This window comes from Vanellus vanellus (assembly GCF_965231255.1).
Source record: "Vanellus vanellus genome assembly, chromosome: 28".
Taxonomy (NCBI): domain Eukaryota; kingdom Metazoa; phylum Chordata; class Aves; order Charadriiformes; family Charadriidae; genus Vanellus; species Vanellus vanellus.
Window position 1 is genome coordinate 127941 of NC_138933.1, and position 24266 is coordinate 152206.

A 24266-nucleotide genomic window follows, 5' to 3' on the forward strand; every position below is an offset into this window, starting at 1 on the left:
CCCCCCTCCACGGGACCCGGCACACGTGTGCCGAATCACACCCGCAGCCTTCGGAAAGCAAATCTCCGTACCTCTGCCGTGCTCGTAACAGAATTTATTGATTATTTCGCCAATACCGGCACGACCCCGGGGCGGCGTTACAGGGGGGCCGCCTCTGCATGGCCACAGGGCTTCGTTGCTTCTGGACGGGGCGAGCGAGCGTGGGTGCGGTTTTCCCTGCGAAACTCCGCCGTTTCCAGCAGCCGGGAGGTTCCCACGTCTCCACTCCCGAGGCGAGAGCACCCCCTTGCTACCGCCCCGCCGTCTCCCTCCCAGCAGCCCGTCCAAGGATCGGCTTCCCCCGAGGCGCTGGGGGTGCCGGTGACTCACCCCGTCGGCAATAAGCAGCGACAAGGAGCGCTCGCAGGAGATGAGCGTTGGGAGCGCTGGCTGCTTCTGATTGCAACGAGAAAACAAAACACACCAAAAAAAACCCCAAACAAACAAAAAAAAAAAAACCAAAACCCCACCAAAAAACCCGAAAAACAACAAAACTAATACAAAACAAACCAAAAAACCACCCCTTCTGCTCAGGTTCTTTCAAGTCCCCAGACAGAGAAGACAGCGGTTGGAAACACATCAACAGAAACACGCTACGAGACGCAGCGGATACCCTTAAGCCGCTCATTTTTGGATCAAGTTCCTGTACTTATCGCTCACGTAGCCGATTTCGAGAACTTTTCTGATTTAGCTGCCTGGGGTTTCATCTCTCCCCCTCGCGCTACCGTTTTATCTGCCCTATAACACGACCAAGGCGGGCAGCCCTCGCGGCTCGAGGACGCGGCTGGGCAGAATCCAGTTGGCAGATCTATTTTGGGTGGGAGGAAGGGGATATCTTCTCTTCTAACCCGGGTCCAGCTCTTCCCGGGCGCAAGCGAAGAGGTCCCCAGCCCTCCTGCCTTCACGGCGTCCTAAATCACGACCCGGCCTCAGCACGGGGGTGGAAGCTGCACGGTGGGGGTTCACCTAAAATCAAGGGGAAAGGTCTATTTTAGAACAATTTTCCAACGGAATGATCTCAGCGGAGTGAAGGAGGGGGTGGGAGGGAGCTGGGAGGAAAGCGGGTGAATTCCTCTTCGCGGAACGTCTCCGAGCCAGCAATGACGTGGAAACGGCTGGTTAAATATGGGGGGGTGTGTGGAAAAAAAGTGATAAAAATACCACTTCACAGGGAGCTTTTGAACCCTGAGCCTGACAAGGCGATTCAAAAGAAGAGCAATCATTTCAAGCATCTTTTTACTACCTATTTTATAAGTCTTGTAGTAGTATTTCATGTAATTTGAAGTTATTTGGGAAAGGGGGTTCACTTGCCGTCTTTGAAAGCCGCACTCACTAATTTCTCAGTTTCCCCTGCCACCAGGGAGACAATTTTTTTTGGGGGGGGGGGGAGTAAGATTCCAGAAAATCCTACCACAAGACACCTCCCGCACAGCTCATCTCTGCGAGCCCACGACCGTTTAGATCTCCTTTCCGACAGGAATCAAAAGAGCCGGGCTGATAAATAAAACCACCTTCAGCCCCAGCTTTCCCCAGCCCCCAACACGACCCGCCTGTCCAGTCCCAGAGCCGGCGGCCTCGGAAAAGCCCCTCTTTGTGCTGCCGTTTGCCGTGCAACGTGTTAAACCCCTCAACTTCACCCTTGGAAAAGCTTCAGCGCAAAGGAGCCTTCCTCCGAGGAGCGAGCCCTTGGCACGCCTCAGGAGAACCAGCTCCCAGGGTCTCGGGAGAATCGTGTTGCGTCCTGCTCCCCGAGCGCAGACCTCAGCGCCTCGTCCCATTCAATTCTAATTTCATGACTCAGAGCGGCAGGCTTTGGTAAGAGGGGGGAGCTCCCTCGCTCCGTTACTTTCTTGCCTGCAAACAATGCATTTTTCAGCGCCTCGCCGTAGCCTAGGTGTGTTTGACAAGGCAAGTTGCTGCAAGGCACGTCAAGTTCTGAACTCCCGTGCCAAGTTTTCCAAGCAGATAAAAGAGGAGGCTCCCAAGCTCTCCCATCACAGGGGTTTCTGTCTCTGTTGCCCTCTGCTCTTTTCCTGCCGCGCAGCTTTTATTCACCAGCCTTTTTTTTCCGCCCCCCTTCTCCTGCTCTTTTAATTTCCAACTGAACAAGCCACCATGAGCCGGATCTCTCTCAGATCATCTACTGGAGGGGGCATGAGGGGCTTTAGCTCAGGCTCTGCTATCGTAGGAGGTGGCAGTGGTACCAGAAGCAGTTTTAGCTCCGTCTCTGTCTCCAGAGTTGGAGGAGGAAGAGCCGGAGTCGGAGGAGGCTTCGGAGCTGGTGGTGGCTTCGGCAGCAGAAGTCTCTATAACCTAGGTGGGAGCAAAAGAATTTCCTACAGCTCAGTCGGTGGAGGTCTACGGAGCGGAGCTGGTGGTGGATACGGCTTTGGTGGAGGAGCTGGCTTTGGTCTTGGCTATGGTGGTGGAGCAGGTGCTGGTTTTGGCTTAGGAGGAGCTGGTGGTGGTGGCGGCTATGGGCTGGGCAGTGGATTTGGGCTGGGAGGTCCCGGATTTGGTGGTCGAGGTGGCCCTGGGTTCCCCGCTTGCCCACCTGGTGGCATCCACGAAGTGACTGTCAACCAGAGCCTCCTGGCACCCCTCAAGCTGGATATCGACCCAGAAATCCAGAAGGTGCGAACACAGGAGCGGGAGCAGATCAAGACCCTCAACAATAAATTTGCCTCCTTCATCGACAAGGTGAGAATTTGGTCTTAAACATGGAGCCATGTATATTAAAACAGTTGCCTCGGGAAAGAGCACCAGGAAGAAACCTCCTTTGGATTTAGGGTCTTGCCTGAACTCATCCCAGACGACACACAGCGTGGGTTTGGCTGAAAACTAAGAACCGTCTGATGTTGCCTCTTTGCAAGGATGAGCTTTTCAGTGCCTTATTTTATAGAAAAAGTAAATCCCCCTCTCCTCCCTGTGAAAACCATCCTGGGGGGCTGGAAGGATCTTCTGCTGGTTGTAAAATGGCACAGCTCTACACAACTCAATGGGATGACACCAGTTTAAACCAGGAAGGTGGGCTGAGCATCTGGTGGGGGGAGGAACACCTAGAGTTGCAAACACGGGTGTTTGGCCTTCTTAACAGCCCTTGGAAAAACCTCACTAACCCTCTGAGCTGCTTTTGATACTTTTGAGAATCCGGTGCCCTAAATTAGGAAGATCCTAATAATTCCCCCCTGACACCTTCCCATCTTCTCTTGACCTTTTCTTTCTGCGTTGAAGGATCCCCCGTTTTCCTGGCAGCTCGTATTTTTTGTGCGCGTGTGTGTGCTTTGTTCACCGGGGCTTCAGCACGTGCCTGTTTTTCTTTCTCCCCAGGTGCGCTTTTTGGAGCAGCAGAACAAAGTGCTGGAGACCAAGTGGACCCTCCTGCAAGAGCAAGGTCACACAGTCACCAGAAAGTCCCTCGATCCCCTTTTCGAAGCCTACATCAACAACCTCAGGCGGCAGCTCGACAGTCTTATGGGAGAGAGGGGACGGTTGGACTCGGAACTGAGGAACATGCAGGACATGGTGGAAGACTTTAAGAACAAGTAAGAAATCGCGCTCTGTAGCGTAGATGATGGGGAAAATCGGGGCAGGCGGTTGCACCGGGTTCCCCTTCCCAGTTCGCAAAACGAACATATAGAAGCCAAATTTGGTCTCGGAATTATCTCTAGTTATATCAGAGTTCTTACGTGCAGGGTCAGCGTTTAGCACAGAATTCACACGCCCGTGGGAAGCTGCTCCGGTGTAACGGAGGTGACAGCCCGATCCCTCGAGCCTCCCAAAATAATACACCTGGAGACAGAAAAAAACCATAACTGATGAGTATAATGGACATGCAAACAGGGAACGGAACACCGCCGCAAGCTGCCGGCTCCCCGAATCCCCCATTTCTCTTTTGGCGAAGGAGATCCCAACCGCCCCGGAGGGCCGCTCGCCCACCTCTGAGCGCACGAAGGATGCTCAGCTCTTTTCTCTGGTCCTCAGCAAAGACGAGGCTGTCCCAGGGGAGGGAATTAATCCCACCCTGAGATAAGCCATCCAGCAGAGGCGGGATGGATCCTTTTAAGGACACACCAGTCGGCGTCTGCTGACTACAAGGGACATTTAGGTGGTTTTTTTTGGGCGAGGCCAATCGTTTTTAGTTGGCTGTAGTCTGGCGAGAGCAATCTCTCCCTTATCCAACCAGATCCGGCCAAATGTAAATTTGAGAAAAAAACCACCCTGGAGTCCCGAAATATGTTTATATTAGACAGTTGAGCATGTGAAGAGACAGGGGGGTTTTTGGGGGGTGTTTGGGGGGGGTGAGACGGCCCTTAGAGCTGACAGGACGGACTGACATAGCTCCTGCACGCTGTACGTGGGTGCATTTCAGGTCTCAATATGTATTAGAGGCTTTTAGAAATCCTGATCAAGCCAAAAATGACACGTGATATTGTCTGGATTTCGGAGCTACTGCCTGGGAAAGAGAAGTTTTTTTTTTTTGTTGTTTTGTTTTTTTTTTTTTTCCCACCCCCCCCAAGTTTTGAGTTGGTTTTGAGTTGGTTCCCAGTCCGCTGGATTTCCACTTCTTCCCGTGTCCGCTTGGAGATCCATCTGCAGGAACGGCTCTGCCAGTATCACTTAGAGGACTGGCACGGACCTGCCTTTAAAATCCAGGTCTTTGCCTCAAGAGCCTACATGTTTTGTCTACTTTCTAGCTAAGCCCTACCCTGGTTTATCTGATGGGAGGATGTTGCTCAGAGCCATAAAAAGTTCCACAGAAACATAGTCTGAGGCATAATGATCTGCTCTTGCACAACCACGGCTAAAGAATCACAGGCTTTTTTTTTTTTTTTTTTTTTAAATTTATTTATTTTTTAATTAAATGCTGCAGCGCTCAGAGCCATTAGCATTGTTATAATATCAAATAGGTATATTATTATATATTTGTAGGCACCGCAACGCAGCTTTGTGGAAAACCTTTTGCATAGCTTTGCTTTGGGCAAAGGTCACCAAGAATTCCTGCTCCCGACCCAAATGGGCTCTGATCCTGCACACATTTATGCATGAGCTTGGCTTTAAGGGCAGTGATTAAAATCCATTAATTTTAGCCGGGACTATTCACAGCAGGGTCAGTAATCATTTGCTCTGCATCTGCTCTGGACTGTAAAGAGGTGGGAGTAAGGAATACACCCGTGAGCCACAACTGATGATTTGGGACTGGAGCGGTCCCATCTCTGCTTCCCATGTTGGCTTTGCTCTTCATTCCCACCAAACCCCTCTCGCTCGTTTATCCTAACAGATATGAAGATGAGATCAACCGGCGCACTGGTGCAGAGAACGAGTTCGTGGTCCTCAAGAAGGTGAGTGAACTGGGAGTTATGGGAAGGACAATGAAATTACCTCGGCACGCCCCATGTTCCAGCAAAGCTGAAGGGAGTTGGGGTCCTCCAGCCTCACGGTCGGGTCAGGCTACGGTGTCGGTACATCTAGGAGTCAGTATGGGCTGGGTCCTCCTAAGGCCACGACGGAGCTGATGGAGCTGCCCTGTTTTCTGGAGTTGGCTCCTCTGGTTGCAGTTGGAAGCCATCTGGCCTCTTGTGCCTCAGTTCAACTCTGCCTCGGGTCACATCCCCGGGAGCCAGAGCTTCGCCTTCTGCCCAAGAACCTGGTTCTGGCTCATGAAAAATGTCCAACATTACATTAGAAACACCAGACCCCCTTGATCAAAGCCAATATAAAAACAAGCCTAAAGAATAACAGACCTGGAAGCAGAGACACGGTCCCACTGGTGCCCTGAAGCCCCTTCGGTTTGTGATTTCATCAGAAGTCTTTGGTTTTCTCCTCTTTAGGATGTGGATGGTGCTTATATGAACAAGGTTGAGCTGCAGGCCAAAGCAGACGCGCTGGCAGATGAAATCAACTTCCTGAGAGCCCTCTACGAAGCGGTAAGCCGTCAGCCCTCCCCGCGATAGCGTCCTCCACAGCTCCCTGCCGTACGGCTCACCGTGCCCGGGAGCTCCGGCCACCGCGCTCAGTGCTGTACAGCGGTAAAAGAGAAGGTGGTCACTACCTTTTCGACGTTATAATGTATGCGTAAGATAGAAAAAGGGCAGATAGGTAGAAACAGAGCAGGGGAAAACACACCTAAACGGCTTGGCAGAGAGGGCTCCCAGGCCACCTCCTCTCTGCATGGTTCCCACCCCAGATACCAGACCATTAACTCAGGTTTTTTTGCATCTCCTGCAGGAATTGTCCCAGATGCAGCAGCAAGTGTCCGACACCTCCGTGGTCCTGTCCATGGACAACAACCGTAACTTGGACCTCAACAGCATCATCGCCGAGGTCAAAGCGCAGTACGAGGACATTGCCAACCGGAGCCGGGCAGAGGCCGAGGCTTGGTACCAAAACAAGGTGGGTAACCAGAATGACGGACTGATTTCGGTGCCTCACGGGGCATCACACCAGCTGAGGGGAGGCAGGACTAAAGGAGGAAGGATCACAGCATTACACCAGAGATGGATTTACCCTTCTGCACATGTTGCAATAGGCTCCTGCGCTCAGATCCCCGAGTGGGCGCTTTTGGACCACTACGCTTGACCAGCCTCATATTCCTTGCGGTGAAACCAAGGGACAAGATGCTTAAATGCCTTGACCCTGAGCTCACAAAGAGTCACGGGTAGACCTGCCCTTAAACCCAGAGCGCTCCTCTTTCCCTTCCAGGTTCTTAACCATAGGTGACAACCCACAGGCGCTCTATGCAATGCAATAGCTGCCTTCTTAGCATATATTGATAACTTAGGGCAAATGCTGTTATTCCATGGGCAGGTTGCTCAGAGGATTGTTGTCCCCCACCTCTTAACCTGCATCCAGACCTGCACTTCATGCCCTGAAGTGCCCTCACCCTTCCCCTCACCCCATGGGGACTAACCAGCGCTCTCCTCCTTTCTGCGTATCAGTACGAGGAACTCCAGGTCTCGGCCGGGCGGCACGGGGATGACCTGCGCAACACCAAGATAGAAATTTCAGAGATCAACCGGATGGTCCAGAGGCTGCGGAATGAGATTGAGAGTGTGAAGAAACAGGTAGGGGGATGACGCTCCTGCAGAGCAGCTGCTGCACAGTGGCGGGACGGTGGGAGGTGATGGTGGCCAGGCATGGCACGAAGAACCGGGTCCTGGCACTTGAGCGGTGCCAGAAGGCCAGGCCTTCCCCTGCATTACAGAGGACATGGCCACCTCCGTCTCTGCCCACCAGAGAAGGTCCCTCAGTGCAAGGATGTGCTGTGATAGCTGCTTTCTTGCTGGGGAAGCAAGTTGTGAGCTACTAAGCCACTCCAACAAAGGTGGGAAGCAAAGCAGAGAGATCCTTTTCCTGGGGGACAGGATTACGGCTGCAGGTCCCCAGCTGCCCACCCTGTGGCACCTTCCCAACAGCCCATCAGGAGCTCTCGGTGCCACACTGGGAGCCACCAGCCACTATCTACACTACCATAGCAATACTCAGGAGAGCAGTTTGGGGTAGCCCAAGTTAAACAACTGCCTGTTTCTCCTGCTTTTAGTGCGCCAACCTCCAAGCAGCCATCGCGGAGGCGGAGGAGCGTGGGGAGATGGCCCTCAAGGATGCCAAGGCCAAACTGTCTGAGCTGGAAGATGCTCTGCAGAAGGCTAAGGCCGACCTGGCCCGGCAGCTCCGCGAGTACCAGGAGCTGATGAACGTCAAGCTGGCCCTGGACATCGAGATCGCGACCTACAGGAAGCTGCTGGAAGGAGAGGAGAGCAGGTGAGGACAAGCACATGGACCTGTTGCGTGCTGCTCTTCTGAGCAGGGCACGTGGCCAGGGGAGGTTTAGATTGGATATTAGAAAAAATTTCTTCACTGAAAGTCTTGTTAAGCATTGGAACAGACTGCCCAGGGAAGTGGTGGAGTTGCCACCCTGGAGGTACTTAAAAAATGGGTAGATGTGGTGCTGAGGGACATGGTTTCATGGTGGAGTTGGCAGTGTTGGGTTGATGGTTGGACTCTATGATCTTCAAGGTCCCTTCCAACCTGGTCAATTCTATGACTCTGTCTCCTGGGGCTCCAAGACACAGCTCACTTCAAGGGGCTGGAGCACCAAGTTGGTGAAGATATAAAGGAGCACCAAGACATAAAACAAGGGCAGCAAGATGGATACTTTAAATTGTGAGCTTTCTAGGAAAAGATGAGTTTCTCCAGCTCCTGGAACCTGATGCACTAAGAAAAATGAACAATATCACCTTTCACTTGTGATGCAGACACACCCCACCAGAGGATAGTCCCTACCAAAGGCCATGAAAGTCCAATTAGATGGTCCCAGGGACTAATGTTATATCTTTTCTGTGCTTTGACATTACCGCTTACTTTCCCCTTTCCCATCAGGCTCGCCGGAGAGGGAGTTGGAGCCGTGAGCGTCTGTAAGTATCTTTCCCACCCCCTTCCCCCCCTGCTGGCTCCCCGTTGCCGCAGGGGTGGTGGTGCCAGTGTCCCCACCTCGGGGCAGCCGGCAGGACCCTATAGCGGGTGTGCGCCGTGTCTCCCCGCAGCCGTGGTCAGCAGCTCCAGCGGGATGGGCTACGGCGGCGGCGGCAGCTGCCTGGGCATGGGCGGAGGTCTCGGCATGGGAGGCGGCGGCGGCGGCAGCTACAGCATGAGCAGCAGCGGCGGCGGCTTCGGAGGAGGGAGCGGAGGGTTCGGCGGGAGCGGAGGGTTCGGCGGGGGGCTCGGCTACGGCGGAGGCAGCACCTTCAGCTCCGGGAGCAACCGAGGTATCAGCTCCAGCACGGGAGGCAGCCTGAGGATCGTTTCCAAGACCACCACTAGCAAAAAGACCATCAGATAAGGATGGCGAGCACCAGCCTCCCCACGCGGATGACGACGAAAGCAAGTGCTGCCCTATGAAATCAATGGTGTAAATAGCTGCGCTAGACCCTCTCCTTCCTCCGTCCTTCACCCCTCCACCTTTGGGGCAGCGGGGGGAGACCAGGACCCCACCGCGAGAATCCGGAGCACCTTTGGCTAAAGCATAGGTTGTAACAGGTCATCGACCGGGCTTTGGAGAGCCGTTGTGGACCCCGGCGGTGGCTCTTTCAGCACGGCCCTCGTTCTTCCCTTCTTCTCCCCCTGGGGTCACGCGTTTAAAGCGAAGTGGAAGCACTTTGCTGAACGGGGACAGCCGTGCTCAGCCACGCACATTCCCTTCGCTCATCCTAAAACAAGGGTGACAGCCTTGTGAAACCTCAGTCCTGGGTCCTCAGCAGTGAAAATAGCTCCAAGACACTCTAAAAGCCTCTGCCACGTGTTACAACCTCCAAAATGCTTTGTCCGCAACTAAAGATTTTTTTTTTTCCCCAGCCCCTTCTGTTTTCTCAGGCACCTGTGGGAAAGGTTATTGCTTTCTGTGTATATGAATTGCCACGCTGATTTCTAACTCCTCCTCCTCATGGCTACAGCCTCTTCACCCTCAGACCTACCGTGCTGTATGGTCCAATAAAGAGCATTTGTCATTTTTAAAATCTGCTGCTTTTTGGCTTTTCTTCTCCACTGATGCAGGTACGGATGCATGCTCTGTCCCAGCTGCAGTGGGGACTCTCTGTTCATGAGAAATGACCACTGCCTTGAAGATAAACCCCTCACTTTTGGGGCTTGGGCTCTGGCGCGGCTCTGGGACAGGCTGGGGAGGGGGGAAAGAAGGGTGGGATGGACGGAGAACTGAGGCACGGGGAGGAAAAGCTGCCTCGGGGCAAAGCCAAAAGCTGGATGAATCCCACTGCGGCGGTTAACGGCAAAGCCGCCCTTTCTGCCCATCGCTGCAGGAGTGAGAAAGGGCAGAAAAGTGGGAAAAGGAAGGTGATTCCCAAAGGTTTAGCTGGGATTCGTCAGTTAGCACGTGCGGAACAGGGCTCAGCCCGGCCGTTAGTTAAAACAGTGCAAACAGGAGGAAATCTTACGGCAGCTCTGGGCTCTGCACCACGGCGAGGAGGCAGCAAGAACCGCATCGAGCAGGGAGGGGAATGGAGCAGCCCAACATCGCCCCGACCAGAAGAAGCAATGGGAGGGAGCAAAGAGGGGTGGGCACAGGGCAACGCGGCCAGTATCTGCCCAGGCAGCATTTGCACACCGGGGCTTCCCTAGCACGCACAAACGTCTCGCTAAATATCCCGGTGCTCCTCTGGAAGGACTGTTTTGGCTTCGTTTTGAATGAACCTGAGGTCTTCCAAGGTGCCGGCAGCACTCAACCTCCCAATTCCCATCCAGCTCCCCCCGGGGAGGGTTCAAAGCTCTGCCTGGACAGAGGGGTTCAGGCTCCCGCGCTGTTCCCATGCTCCCTCCTGCGGCTCCGCGGGTGTCCCCAGGCTCTTCCATCCTGTGGGGCTGTAGGGCACCACAGTGCGAGGTGGGAACCAGCCCCAAAGGCAGGAGCTGGAACACGAGCCAAGGGTGAGGAAAGGGGAGCAGCTGAGGACAGGCCCACATCCCACCGGGGATGTTGGTCCCCAAAAGAGATCGGTTGGCATCCACCAACCCACCCTTCATCCCTCGTGAACTCCAACTGGGGGTGCACCCAGGCAGGACCCCAGGGAGGGAGAGGAGACGGGGCCATCAGCCACGTCTGCACGGCAAAAGCACCTCGTGCACGGGGTGCCGGAGCACTCGCCGCAGGGAAATACCTCCGAGCTCCCGAGTCAATGGAACCCCGCACGCCTGTCACGCTGCGCAGAGGCGTGCAAGCACCCGGCAACCCAGCATGGTGTCTCCAGCAGGTGGGGACCCAGAGCAAGAGAAAGGCACGGTGCCACCCCGCCAGGGCTGGAAGCCCTCATGGTCCTACGGTGGGGCTCACAGCCACCAGCGTCCCCCCTCCAGCGCACGGGAAGGGGTGAGGAAACGATGGTTTTGGAAAGCGGGGGCAGCCTGTTTGCACCAGAGGAGGTTTTGTAAAGGGTGAAGGGGTTGGGCTTCATTCGTTTCACGGTTTGCATCAGTTTTCAAGCACCCGACCATGTTTCTTACACTGCTTGAGGCAACAGAGTGAAGCCCGCAAAGCGGAGGCGTTTCTAACAGGCAGAGCACCCCAGCTGGGCTATTCTTGCTAAACTATATTTTGTTGTGAACATTAACAACATTTGGTTGTTGAAAACATCAAATATAAGTTTGTTCTGTTCTTTTTTTTTTTTTTTTTTTAACAGAGGCGTGCACAACACGCTGTGCATCAACGCCAGGGCCACCACCAACACCGAACCCTCCATGAACCCCGGTTGAGCCGTGCTGCCGAGCCCTCCCCATCCCCGCCGTACCTGACATCTCTGAGCCCCCGTTGGTCTGGTGCCACAGGCTGCTCTCGGGTCCTCCTCCTGCCGTCTTGAGGGTGAGGATGCTACCAAGGAAAAAAAAGCACTGAGCAGCTATCAGTCCCTTTTCTGTTTCATAGAATCACAGAAGGGTTTAGGTTGGAAGGGACGTTGAAGATCATCCAGTTCCAACCCCCTGCCCTGGGCAGAGACACCTCCCCCCAGCCCAGGTTGCTCCAAGCCCCGTCCAACCCGGCCTTGAACACCTCCAGGGATGGGGCAGCCACAGCTTCTCGGGGCAACCTGCGCCAGGGGCTCACCATCCTCACAGGGATGAATTTGCTCCTGATATCTAACGGGAAACGTTTGAAGAGCACACGCTTCTCTGCGGAAGCAGACAGCAGATGCAAAAAGCCATCTTCTAGTTACCACCTCCTATTTGAAGACCTGGAAAACACATGTTCAAGTCAAACTTGACAAGTAATTTTAGCCAACAACTTAAACATTTGGTTAAATGTTCTTTTAAAACCAACATTTCATTTCAACATTTCCTATGGGAACGATCCTGTCTCTGGAATGCTGCAACATCTCCCCTTAACATTTCCCGAATGAAACTTTGCAGCTTTTTGACTCAAAAGCACAACTTTCCTCAAAGAAAAATTATTTTGTTTTGATTTGCAAATGGTTTACACAGCCTGCGAATGAAATAAGGCACGAAATGGCTGCAGGGGAGGTCACGCAGGATGCAGCAAAACCAGCAGCGGAACAATATTCCCAGGTACCATCTGCGAGGCACATTCCGTCCGAGCGTCGCTGTTTAAACCGGGCAGCAACATCCCGCTGCCCAGAGCGGTCGGAGCTCGGAGCCCGGCTGCGGGCGATGTAAGCGCCACGGGGACCTCCGGGCTCACCTGCGGTGCGACAGCACGCTGCACGGCAAATAAGCACGAGGCCCCATAAAAACTGTCGCGCCGTGACCGGATACACGCGAATAATCCTTGTTTATCTTACCGGTTCTGAGAGTGGTGTCGTGCGGATCCAGTTTTATTTCAGCAGGGAGGAATTAAACTTGACGCAAGCGCTACAGCTTTTTGCACGGGAATTCGAACCAGGAGCAGCGCTTGACGCCGGACGGAGTCGGGGGACACGCCGTGTGTGGGCACAGAGCTGATCTGAAATAACGGGACTTTCCAGCAGCACTGCTCCCAGGGCTCGGATTGCTTTATCGGGAGAAAAGACGTACCCTGGGGCCGTGAGAAAGGAGGAGATGCTACAATACCACCGCGATAACCTTCAGTGTTGAGAGGTCTTGCTTTCCACATGGAGCTTGGTGGAGGTCGCGGCCCCACTCGGGGCTTACAGACAGGCTCGGAGAGCACTGCAAGGTGGTTTGGGATATTTAGGTTTCTTCGGGTACCCCCATCTAAGCACCAGCGCTGCACGCAGAATAGGATAAAGGAGCTATCAGCCAATACCCACCTAAGGTCAGAGGCTCTTTCAAGAGGCACCAAGCCACGGGGGGGGGGGGGGAAGGAGACGTCCCTGCTCTGTACGCGGCATCTGGCAACAACGGCAATAATGAAGGCGAAGTTATTCCCAAACTCTGGGCTGCATCGGTGTCTCTGTGCTAGCCCAGAAAACAATTATCTGGAGAAAGCAGGTCACACCTACACTTCAAAGTCATCTAGTAGTTACAGCTGACTGGCCTCCAGATACCGCTGGGAACAGGCTCAAAGGACTGCAACACCCATCGCGGGGCACCACCTATGGGAAAGCTTCTGAGGAGCTCATCCTAATTCATCCCTTCGGGAAATGAGATTCACGGACACTGGCCTCCTGCTCGGGAGGTCTTCTCGGAGGTCCCCGTCCCCGCAGCACTGGGACGCCGCAGGTTGCGTGGTTCCCCGTGGAAAAAGCTCGGGGTGACCGGCAGGACTTCATTAACTTGGGATGAAATAGTAAATTACGGTCAAAATGAGTAGGGTTTGAATTTAGGTTAGCAGCCCAAGTTTAACCCAAAGGCTTTAATTTAAGCAATTAAATTAAATTAGAGCCTTGACTTTACTGATAATTAAACTGAGATTAGGTAGCACAGGTGAACCAACCCAAGTTAGTAAGACACGCTCTTATTTTACAAATATATGTATTTCTGCAAACAAAATACACAAGAGGCACTTCTAAAAATTTCCACTTTGTCTGAGGAAGGACCTCCATCATCAGACAAAGGCATCCACGGCGGACGCTGGGGAGGAGCAGTGGTACAGAGAGGTGGAGAGGAGGAGGAGGTGAGGAAAAGCTCTCGGAGGTATCCCCCGTCCGCTGGGCTGGGTACACAGAAAACGCTTCAAATTTCTCACTAACGGGGCCGGAGTTGCCTTTGTCACCCTGATAGAGTCAGAACTCGTTTTCCTACTCTCAAAGGAGAGTTATTACCTTGGTATCAGCACGATGCCAGAACCAAACTCAACCAAAACCTTACTCCTGGGTTCACAGCACGGTGTAAAGGGATGTCCTGCCTCTTGGTCTGGGACTCGCACCCGCCGCCGCCTGTCCCCTCTGCTCAGCCTGGGAGGAAGAAACGAGGAGGGGAAGGGAACAAAAAAAAAAAAAAAAAAAAAAAGGCCTTTGGAGCCTGCTCAACCTCGCAGACGGCGTCTGCCACGTCAAGGGGGGCTCTCACCCGGCGGGACCTGCCCAAACACAGCTCCCTTTGTTTGATTAGGGAGGAAAAACTACAGAGCAGCTGGAGCGAGCACAAGCATTATCCTCCGGTGGAGGAGGAAAAGTCCGTATCGGAGCAAGCTATCTGCATCGGAGCAGCAGATTCACTACATGCCTGGAGCCGCAGGGTGCACGGGGGACACTCCCCCAGGAGCTACCTGGAAACCCCGTGTTTCATCAACAGAGCAGGGTGGGGGCCCCCCGTGCCATCACCCCATACCCCAAAACCTGTAGCTACAGCTCCTCGTGCTCACAGCTCTGCCTTTTGTAATTACCTCTCGAATTCCTTCCAGATGAGTGACAACCGCATCACCTCCACCCTAGTGCAAATGTGAAATGGAAAGAAATTAATTTCTTTTTACTTGGTTGGAGGAGCTGTATTATTACTATTATTAACCGTGGACTCCAACGCAGTTGGCGTATTCTTTAGCCAAAAAAGACAAGTTTCATATGTAAAAGGAGCCTGAGGGGAAAAAGGAAAGTACTGACGCATCACGCTGTTAGTAACCGAGGGTGGGTTTCAGCCCGGCTAACTCCGCACACCCTGACTCAGCCATCTGCCCTACCCACGTCGCGGTGGTGAAGGTGGAAAGCCACCTCCAGGGGCCTCTCCGTCCACCTGCCTCGGGGTGGGGGACTCGGCCGTTTGGTGGGCATCGCCGCCGCCACCAGAAAAAGCTTTCGGAGACGGACAGCACCCCAGAGAGCAATTCCCGAAGGAGCCACCGGAGTTTAAGACGACTGCACCTGCCTTCCTGGCTCTCTGGGACTTGCATCTATATGAATCAAGCAGGCTATGTTGGGGGGAGGGGGGGAAATAAATAAATATATAAATAAATAAATATATAAATAAATAAATCTGACGCATTCAAGCCATGGCATCAGTCAACTGGCGGGCAAAAATCTAAGGCGGATCAATAATCCGCCGCCTCTCGGATGCGGAGATGTTGGTTGCAATCCATTTACTTCCAGTTCCCATAGGTGCAGACGTGCAGAGGGTCCGACCAGATGAGACAGCCCCCCCCCCCGGGCAAAAACGGCAGGGTTAAGCTCTTCCTTACACTGAAAGCTCAGTCCTGTAATAGACACCAAAATAAACGAACGATCGCTACTTATTTCCCCCCTTCATTTAAAAACCCAATTGCAAACGCAATCCACCGGCAAGAAAGCAGCCGAGGAACCAACGGGGACAACACGGTATTTCGGGGAGGTATTTCGTGGGTGGGGGTGGGATGCATTTGCAAGTTGACCCTCTTGTATAAATAAATTATGTATGAATCGCCTTTTTCTGAACAACCTGAAAGGCAGCGAGGGCCGGAAACGTTCGCCGTCCCTCAAAGTGAATTCTTTTTTCACGTTTTTTCCTATTTGACTTGGTAACTCGGACCGCCCGCAACGCTAAATAAACGCAAAGCGAAGGGCTGCGTCGGTACCTGCGGCTGAGAAAGGTCCAGGCTGCCTCACTGCGTCCGGGTCGCTGTGGGTCTGGGCGGGGGGAATCCCTTCCCCGGTGGATTCAGGCAGGCAGGATCCCACTGTCAGCCCGGCAGTGCTGAAAGAGCCGATTAAATCGTTGGGAAACGATGTTGTGTTTATAAACTGTGAGTTGGGAACGGCCCCGGAACACTCCATTTCCATAGAGGCAGCGGATTCAAAGCAGTTCCCATTCCCACAATTTTTCCTCCTCTTTTTTTTTTTTTGGTTTTTTTTTTTGTTTGTTTGTTTGTTTGTTTGTTTTTTTGTTGGGGGTTGTTTGTTTCCATCCTGCTGAAACATCAAAGTTCGAAGCTCCAGAGCTCCAAAGTTCGAAACCCAGGATTTGTGACAGAGCTCAGTGGCAGCTGTCAAAACCCACACGTGAACAAAGGACCTTGTCAAAACATTTCATTTTCATTCCTGTATTATTCTTCTATCATTGAAAAAGAAAGAAAGAAAAAAAAAAAAAGTAAGTTTGCAAGACACAGGATTTTCAGAAGAGACCAGCTCAGGGAGCTGAACCTTTATAAGGACGGACGCAAAACTACTCGTGCGGATACTCTGAGGTGGCAGAGGGGACCATGCAGTACCTGTCACAAAACCCCGGGACAGAAGAATTTCCTGCGGGGCTTGCCGTAAAACACCGCTCTGCCCGACCCAGAGCCCTCCCTGAACACACGAGGGACTGTGACTCCTCGAACCCCGGCTTGCGACCGGCGAAGGGGCGAAAGCAATCCCGAGGGATGAAGTTTTCGAGCGAGAGAGGCGTTGAGTGATGGGCAATTTGAGCGGTGTTTTCCTCCCCGTGCCCACGGTGACTCACTGCACCTTTCCAAGGCTTTGATATGGCGAAGAGCCTGGCTGTCTACAAAGACGGCAGAAGGCGACAGTTATTCCCAAACAATGCCACTGTTGCTCAGAACCCGGCTATATTATTTCAGAAGGGCGTGTGTGCGGAGTGAGTTCACTCTCCAGAATGCTGTCGGACATGCCAAGCTTAATTAATCAAGAAAGATGATCCACCTCATCAAACCCATCCCAGTCTCATAAATGCATAAAAGGGCTCTCCTGAGCCCGTGGAGAGCACAGGTTCATCTTTCTCCTTTCCCTCCTACTCCTTGCTCCAGGCCAGCACCTTTGCTCCTTTATTCTTGCTGTAGCATCCATCCCAATCCAAAAGCCAGCAATGTCTCGCCAGTCCACCGTGAGGATTCAGAGGGGAAGAAGTGGCTTCAGCGCTGCTTCGGCCGTCGCCCCAACCACCTGCCGCACCAGCTTCAGTTCACGCTCCGTCACCCGGGTCGGAGGCTGCAACGCTGGCAGCGGGTTTGCTAGGGTTGGTGGTGGCTTTGGAAGCAAAAGCCTCTACAACGTTGGTGGATGCAAGAGGATCTCTGTGGCTGGAAGGGGTGGTAGCTTCTACGGATCTGCAGGTTTTGGTGGTGGCGCTGGTAGCGTGTACGGTGGTGGCTTTGGCATGCCAGCTAACCTTGGCTATGGATATGGTGCGTTTGGTGGTGGCATGGGTGGATTCCCAGCTGGGGGCATCCACGAAGTCTCCGTCAACCAGAGCCTTCTGAAACCTCTTAACCTGGAGATTGACCCCAGCATCCAAAGGATCCGAAAGGAGGAGAAGGAACAAATCAAAACCCTCAACAACAAATTTGCCTCCTTCATTGACAAGGTGAGACATGAGCTTCCCTAAATATCTTGTCCTGATTTTTTTTTGAGGGGGACTTTTTTCTTAGCTGTTTTATGAGGGCGCAAGCTGGTGAAGAAGGAATAGAAGTGAGGAATGAGACTGGAAGATGCCCAGTCCCCAGAAATTCCAGGGAACGGTACCTGCTACATAGTGGTTGCTATGAATTAATCATCCAGTATTTGAGGTCTTCTTCATTTGCTGCTTGACATCTCATAGGCAGTGGAGAAAGAAAGCTTTAGAAGACAATCCCATCTGTCTGGAGATGTTGGGCTCTCTCCACTGAGCATTAGAGGAGCCTCGATAACAGTTTTTTAGACAGTGAAAGTGAGATGCAAGCAACCCATCTAAAATGACCAAGAAAGGAATCGCATGAATTGGCACTAGGGAGAGGAGTAGGCTTCTCGTTGCTTGAATTTCCTCAAAGGCATTTAAAGTTATCACTGCAACAGGACCGGCGTGTTTGGACTGTTAGTTCAAAATAGCAAAATCCGATCCGACACCGTCCGCCCACTTCATTTCCTTGTTAATTGTATGAGATGTACAAGAGCATCTGCTTGATTTCTGGTCTGGTTGAGCAGCTCCTCTTTGGTTTCAAGGAAAATGCTCCATTATTTTGGAGATTTTGGAGGGTGGGGGAGCTATACCGAAGGGAAGGAGAAACGGCACTTTACTCCTGTTTTCTCAGTAAGAGTGCAAAGCCCGTTTTGCTCTTATCTGATTTTTGCATGCACTCTTCACACAAAACGCACCTTGTCTTGATTTAGCAAAGCGACAAAGGGGGAGCCTGGTGCAAGAAAATCAGCAATCATTCCCGAGTTTGTCTGCACCGCTAAGCAGGGTCCCTGCAGCCAAACAGCAAATTCCTTCTTCTACCAGATGAGAATTTGGCTGCGAAAACCAGCCGGGAAGAGCACTTCACCACCTCAGCTAGGACTGAGATCCCCCATTAGCAAGGAAAGCTCTCCAGAACCTCTGTTCTTTCCAAACATCTTGAGGGTATTTTTGCTTGCAGGTCCGATTCCTCGAGCAACAAAATAAAGTGCTGGAAACCAAGTGGAGCCTGCTTCAGGAGCAGGGGATGAAAACAGTTAGGAACAACTTGGAGCCGCTTTTTGAGACTTACATCAACAACCTCAGGATGCAGCTGAACAGTTTGCTGAGCGACAAGGGGAGGCTGGAAGGAGAGCTCGTCAACACACAGTACATGGTTGAGGACTTCAAGAAGAAGTAAGTAGAAGCAGAGCTAGCCGTCTACTTACCTAGGTAAGGTACCTTTCTCCAGTCAACATCCCTTAAGCCAACTGGGGGATCCAGGAGAGTCCAGGACACAGGAATTCCCGACAGTGAAAGTTGTGACGTTTTCTCAGGATAAACGGTAACAGAGTAACAGATCCAAATACACAAACATTTCGGGAATAATTTAGAATACGATCAAAGACTTATTAACTAAATTACCAACTGAGGGGGGGGGGGAATTAAACAGTAGGTCTGAAAGTTTCAGGACAGCGTGCTTCATTTGCTTAAGAAGGAATATGACTAATGGCCAGAAACAGGAAAAAAAAAGAATAGATTCTTTAATATTTTTTTTTGATGTACTTGTTTTAACTAGTTTAGCCTATGAACACGCTCATGGTCTCTTATTCAGATGCTCTGTAGGAGAAAAGAACATTGTATGCAAAATGCTCTTAAGGAAGTTCATTCCAGCAAACTAAAATCACCTCCGTCTGTTACTTGCCTAAACAAATGCTCCTTCTGCCTCCCTCCATTAGGTACGAAGATGAAATCAACAGGCGTACAGTTGCAGAGAATGAATTTGTGACACTCAAGAAGGTGAGAGCAAATTACAGAACGCCACTGGACAATTATTTGTAGAGCTCAAATCTCCTATTCATTCGCAAATCCATCCGTTCATATTCCAAAAGCTTTTTTTACGGTTTCTTCCCTGGACTGTTATTGCAGAGATACGCCTGTTCCTGACTTGCTAATAAGAGTTTAAAACACATTACCTAAATTTGTCATCCTCCAGGATGTAGATGCTTCCTACATGAACAAGGTGGAACTACAAGCCAAGGTAGATGCGCTGACTGAAGAGATTAATTTCCTGAGAGCCCTCTACGAAGCAGTGAGTACAACCACCTCCCAAAGACACTTCAGCCCTCAGTTAAGAGCTTCCCTCCCTCCCTTCCTCCGAACGTCTGTAATTTCTTCCCCCGGGAGATGCTAAATCCTTCACCTCTTTAGAGTTATACCAACCGTCTGAGCCGTTTAGATAACAATCTGCAGCCTCTCCCAGGTCTGCGCGCTCCTCTGAGGATGAAAAGGCATCGCTCGGGTGAACGAGCTCACCCGATCCCCTGTGCACTTCGCAGGAGCTGTCTCAGATGCAGACCCAGATCTCCGACACCTCCGTCGTTCTCACCATGGACAACAACCGAAACCTGGACCTGGACAGCATCATCTCCGAGGTCAAAGCGCAGTACGAGGACATCGCCAACAGAAGCCGGGCTGAAGCAGAGTCCTGGTACCAAACCAAGGTGAAGAAACTGGGGGTTTCCGTGCTGTTATCTTCATGTCTTGTCTTGAACAGATAAAGTCTTCCAAGGCTCTTCCAAGAAAGCCTTCTCAAATATTCCACCTTGCACAGCAGCTAGTCTGGGCTCGAGGAGGGACTCATGCTTTTAGCACCCTTGTGACTCCAAAACTGATGGGTTTTCTCTTGGCTGATTGTTCCTCTCTCTGTGACAGTACGAAGAGCTGCAGGCTACGGCAGGCAGGCACGGGGACGACCTCCGTACCACCAAGCAGGAGATCTCCGAGCTCAACCGCCACGTCCAGCGGCTGCGGTCCGAAATCGACAGCGTGAAGAAACAGGTAAAAAGCAGCAAAACCCACACTTTTAACCAATTTACCCCCTGACTCGCAAGGGAGAGGAAGGAAAACATCAGAGGCAACCTAGGCAAGTTCTGCTCAGTTTGACCCTTTTTCTCTCAAAACCAGAACTGTCACTAAAACCGGTGAAGCTTACGGTGCTGGGATAAGACTTTGTGATTTTGGGGTGGACAAAGAACAAGTCGAGGCCCTGTGCGGGGAATTTGACCGGGGGGTTTCTCTTCCATAGTGCGCAAACCTGAAAGCGGCCATCGCGGATGCTGAGGAACGTGGGGAGCTGGCCCTCAAAGACGCCAAAGCCAAACTGGCCGAGCTGGAAGATGCTCTGCAACAAGCCAAGGCCGACCTGGCCCGGCAGCTCCGCGAGTACCAGGAGCTGATGAACGTCAAGCTGGCCCTGGACATCGAGATCGCGACCTACAGGAAGCTGCTGGAGGGAGAGGAGTGCAGGTGGGTGGGAAACACAACCCTTCTAGTCCTGATGTTGGGGGAGCAAAGCGATGCAAGCGCTGGAGATGCTCAGCATTTCCGAAATGCTAAAGAGGGCATTGAGGGGGTGGAAAGTTGTCCTAGTTAATGGGAATAACGTTGCGGGAAGCATCCCTGAATTACGCCGAATTGTTATTTTTCTCCCCCAAGGTCTCTGGGAAACATACCCTATTTTCCCCCCCACCATCAAAAGATTTGTTAAACTCTGACCTCGCTGTGTTCTGTCCCCTAACAGGCTGGCTGGAGACGGCGTCCCAGTGAATATCTGTAAGTCTCTAAAACATACGCAATGACGCGATTTAAGCCTGAGTGTGCCTCCGCACCGCGAAGCCACTGCCCAGAGAAACTGAAAGCTTTTCTTTTTCCTCCTTGCAGCCGTGACCAGAACGACTGTGGGGACGGGATACGGAGGAGGGAGCAACCTCAGCATGGGAGGGGGAATCTGCAATATGGGGAACAGCTTCAGCTGCGGAAGCGGTCCCGGGGTTAGCAGCACCACCCTCGGAGGCGGCAGCAGCTCCAGCGTGAAGTTCGTCTCGACCTCCTCCACCAGAAGAAGTTACAGAAGCTAAGAGTCTCCTTTCAGACACCTTCGCTCGCCAGAAAACACCTTAACACCGGTCCTTTACTAAAGCGTAGTTGGGGTCAACAGAATGAGGGCCACCTAAACCCTATGTCTTGTCACAGAGGAGCCACACTTTAGGAACTCTCTCTCAGCTGTGTTGTCTAGCACGCGTTGTGCAGGGCTCTGCCACTGAACGCGAGTCCAACCGTTTTAAATTTGCAACTTGCTTGTTACAGCTCAGCATTTTTTGGCCGGATTTTGTATATAAAACGTGTCCCATGACTGTTTGTCTCTCTTCACTTTCTGGTGTTTGTCTAATAAAAATGCATATGTAATTTATTCTATTGTGTGGACCTTTTAATTAAAAGGCAGGCAACAGCAAATGCAAATGCAGATAACGAGCTCTGCTCCTAGGGCCCTGCCCAGTTAAAGGCGCAGAATTTCGCTCCTCGTTCACATTTCTTCAATCCCCTCCATTAGCAGCCAAAACACACAGGCACAGCGCGGCACCAAAGGGAGGTTTGCCGCCGAGTTCCACGTTCTCCCCACCGTGCAAGGAAAACACCTGGAAGGTAAACGCGGGGCACGCCAAGGCAGGAGCCGGGCACCGGGGAAAAGGTCTAAGATTCATTTACTACGCAGCTTCCAGCCAATACAACACGCGAGCGCCGGGCTCCCGGCGGGTACAGAGGGCAGTGCCAAGTGTGTGATGTACTTGCATCAACTGAGAACAATAGGGAACTAATTACCAGGGGAGTCAGAGCAACCACCCGACTCGTTCAAGTATATCGGTCCATCTCAAAAGCCCGTTCGCTCTGAGCCGTCTCGCCTAAGCGCAGGTGCCAGTGGTGCAAACATCTGCCTGAGCGGGTTGAAAGCACTCTCTCCCCGTTCAGAGCACTGGCCATGCTGGTTTAGGTGTTTATCCATGATGCTGATGTTCCCTCTCCTTTGATTATAAGCAGGCAGAGGATCTGGTCCACGTGCACTCATGTGCTACGTAGAATGAGATGTTGCTCATCCAATAGCTATAAATATAGCCAAGAATGGGTTACCTGCTGGAAAGTGAAAGCTTTCAAGATCCAATGTTTCTTCTCATTCCTAGAATACATTGGAGAAAAGATCTTGTTTTGAGAAGGTGGAGGGAAAACCAGAGGAGATGTCGCAATTTCAGATGTGGTTCTGACTAATCGGGAGAAATTAATTGAGAAGTAAAAGCAGAGCATCATGTGGCTGAAAGCTACAAAGAGACAGATCTCACTGCTGGAAGATAAGTTGAACAAATAGATGTGATTACAAAACAGTCCCCACCCTCGTCCCATGTACTGCAGTAAGTTCAAGCAATGGGTAGAGAAGTGAGAAGCACTCAGGAAAATACTTGAAGAGATGGGCAAACAGTGGGGAACTGTCAGTCCCTGAATGAGAGACTGAATTCAGATTTTCCTTTGAGACTAGCAGTTTTCTGTAGTCTTCTAGGATGCTCTGAACTCTGCGTATTCATAGAATCACAGAATGGTTTAGGTTGGAAGGGACCTTGAAGATCATCCAGTTTAAGACCGTCCAACCTGGTCTTAAACACCTCCAGGGATGGGGGAGCCACAGCTTCTCAGGGCACCCTGCGCCAGGGGCTCACCACCCACACAGTCAACAATTTCGTCCTCATGTCTCATCTAAGTCTCCCTTCTTCCAGCTTGAAGCCATTCCCTCTCATCCTATCACTCCATGCCCTTGTAGAAAGTCCCTCCCCACCTCTCCTGGAGCCCCTTTAGGCACTGGAAGGGGCTCGGAGGTCTCCCCAGAGCCTTCTTTTCTCCAGGCTGAATCCCCCCCACCTCTCCCAGCCTGTCCTCCCAGCAGAGGGGCTCCAGCCCTCCCAGCATCTCTGGGGCCTCCTCTGTCCCCACTCCAACAGGTCCATGTCCTCTGATGTTGGGGACTCCAGAGCTGGAAGCAGTACTCCAGGTGGGGTCTCCCCAGAGTAGAGTAGAGGGGCAGAATCACCTCCCTACGTTCCTCTCTTTATCCCTCAGGAAATCTCCCTCCCAAAGACTTGCGGGCTTGGTTATGGGTCTGCTGCAGCTCTCCACTCCCGCTCCACCACCTCTCCCTGCTGAACACTCACAGCAGCTCCCTGGGAAGGAGCAATATCCTCACCCTGAAGAGCACCTGGGCAAGCTTAAGCAACAGTCTTCCTCACTGCGGGCCAAACACACTCTCTGACCAAAGAGGACATAACGTATATAGCCGAGAGGCAGGTCAGACGGATGCCATCATTGCATCAACACCTGGGTCGTAACACAGAGATTACGAAGCCCTTTGTTTAGCACGGGAAAGGCTGGGGCCAGAGCATTTGTCCTCCCAGGGCACCTCTTTTTAAGCAAGATACAAAAAAACACCCTGGCAAAAGTTAGTGTCTCTGGATACACGACCCACGTACAGCCGTGCTTGCTGCAGAGCAAGGCTCTGGTCACCACCTACATAACCTTCTGCATCCAGTCCTGCTGGACCAGTTACACACATGAGGGATGACCTGGGGCTTATGTTTCAGTGGGAGAGGACAGCCCTCATTAATTCTAGCACAGCCCAGATTAAAACCTTAGTCCTAATGAATGAATGGTGGTGGCACTCAGGGGCTTGAATTTGCAATGTGTGGAGGGAACTGATTGCTAATTGCTACCCATCACGTTTTTACACAGTTCTTTAGGACAGACAGTCGGTAGCTCCTTTCTATTAAAAACTGCTGCTTGTTGTAACACACAGTAGCTGAAACACTCCCAGAACAGTTATTTCAGCTTTGTTCCAGGGTGTGTAATGGAAACAGAAGAATAGAGAGGAAAACAGAAAAGAAAAAAAAAGAAAGAAAAGCGTGGCTGAAAGGCAAAAAGAGATGACGGGCATCTGCAAATTACCCTCCGGGGACCTTCTGGTCAAACTCACTTGACTGCCCAGCCTCCGCGTGTGAAACGGCAAGCACAAGTGCGTACTTGAAAGATGGATCTGTGAACATCTGCTCCATATCCCAGTGCCTGCACGTGTCTTTTTAAGGGCTGGGGAAAGCTACGACTTCCCAGCCACGCTCTGCAGGTGGGCTGCTCCC

The 24266-nt window shown here is 52.0% G+C and overlaps 2 protein-coding genes and 2 long non-coding RNA genes across 4 annotated transcripts; 2 read left to right on the forward strand and 2 right to left on the reverse strand.

Moving 5' to 3' along the window:
• Positions 1-2154: 2154 nt before the first annotated feature.
• On the forward strand, positions 2155-8878 carry LOC309682345 (keratin, type II cytoskeletal 6A-like; the record flags this gene model as incomplete). The annotated part of the gene is made up of 9 exons (XM_082496423.1): positions 2155-2739; positions 3370-3584; positions 5321-5381; positions 5871-5966; positions 6268-6432; positions 6978-7103; positions 7580-7800; positions 8419-8453; positions 8583-8878. The coding sequence occupies 9 exons, from the start codon at positions 2155-2157 to the stop codon at positions 8876-8878; spliced, it is 1800 nt and encodes a 599-aa protein (XP_082352549.1).
• Positions 3312-5540, reverse strand: LOC309682366. Its single transcript, XR_014270113.1, has 3 exons — positions 5422-5540; positions 3729-3831; positions 3312-3420 (listed from the first exon to the last, which is right to left on the reverse strand). It is a non-coding gene; the product is annotated as an uncharacterized lncRNA (long non-coding RNA).
• Positions 8879-13870: 4992 nt separating the features above from the next.
• Positions 13871-15739, reverse strand: LOC309682365. The gene is made up of 3 exons (XR_014270112.1): positions 15482-15739; positions 14324-14368; positions 13871-13892 (listed from the first exon to the last, which is right to left on the reverse strand). It is a non-coding gene; the product is annotated as an uncharacterized lncRNA (long non-coding RNA).
• A 971-nt stretch (positions 15740-16710) lies between these two features.
• On the forward strand, positions 16711-21176 carry LOC309682351 (keratin, type II cytoskeletal 75-like; the record flags this gene model as incomplete). Its single annotated transcript, XM_082496432.1, has 9 exons — positions 16711-17208; positions 18239-18453; positions 18996-19056; positions 19253-19348; positions 19596-19760; positions 19972-20097; positions 20345-20565; positions 20840-20871; positions 20980-21176. 9 exons carry the CDS (start codon positions 16711-16713, stop codon positions 21174-21176), a joined length of 1611 nt encoding a protein of 536 aa, XP_082352558.1.
• Between the last annotated feature and the right edge of the window lie 3090 nt (positions 21177-24266).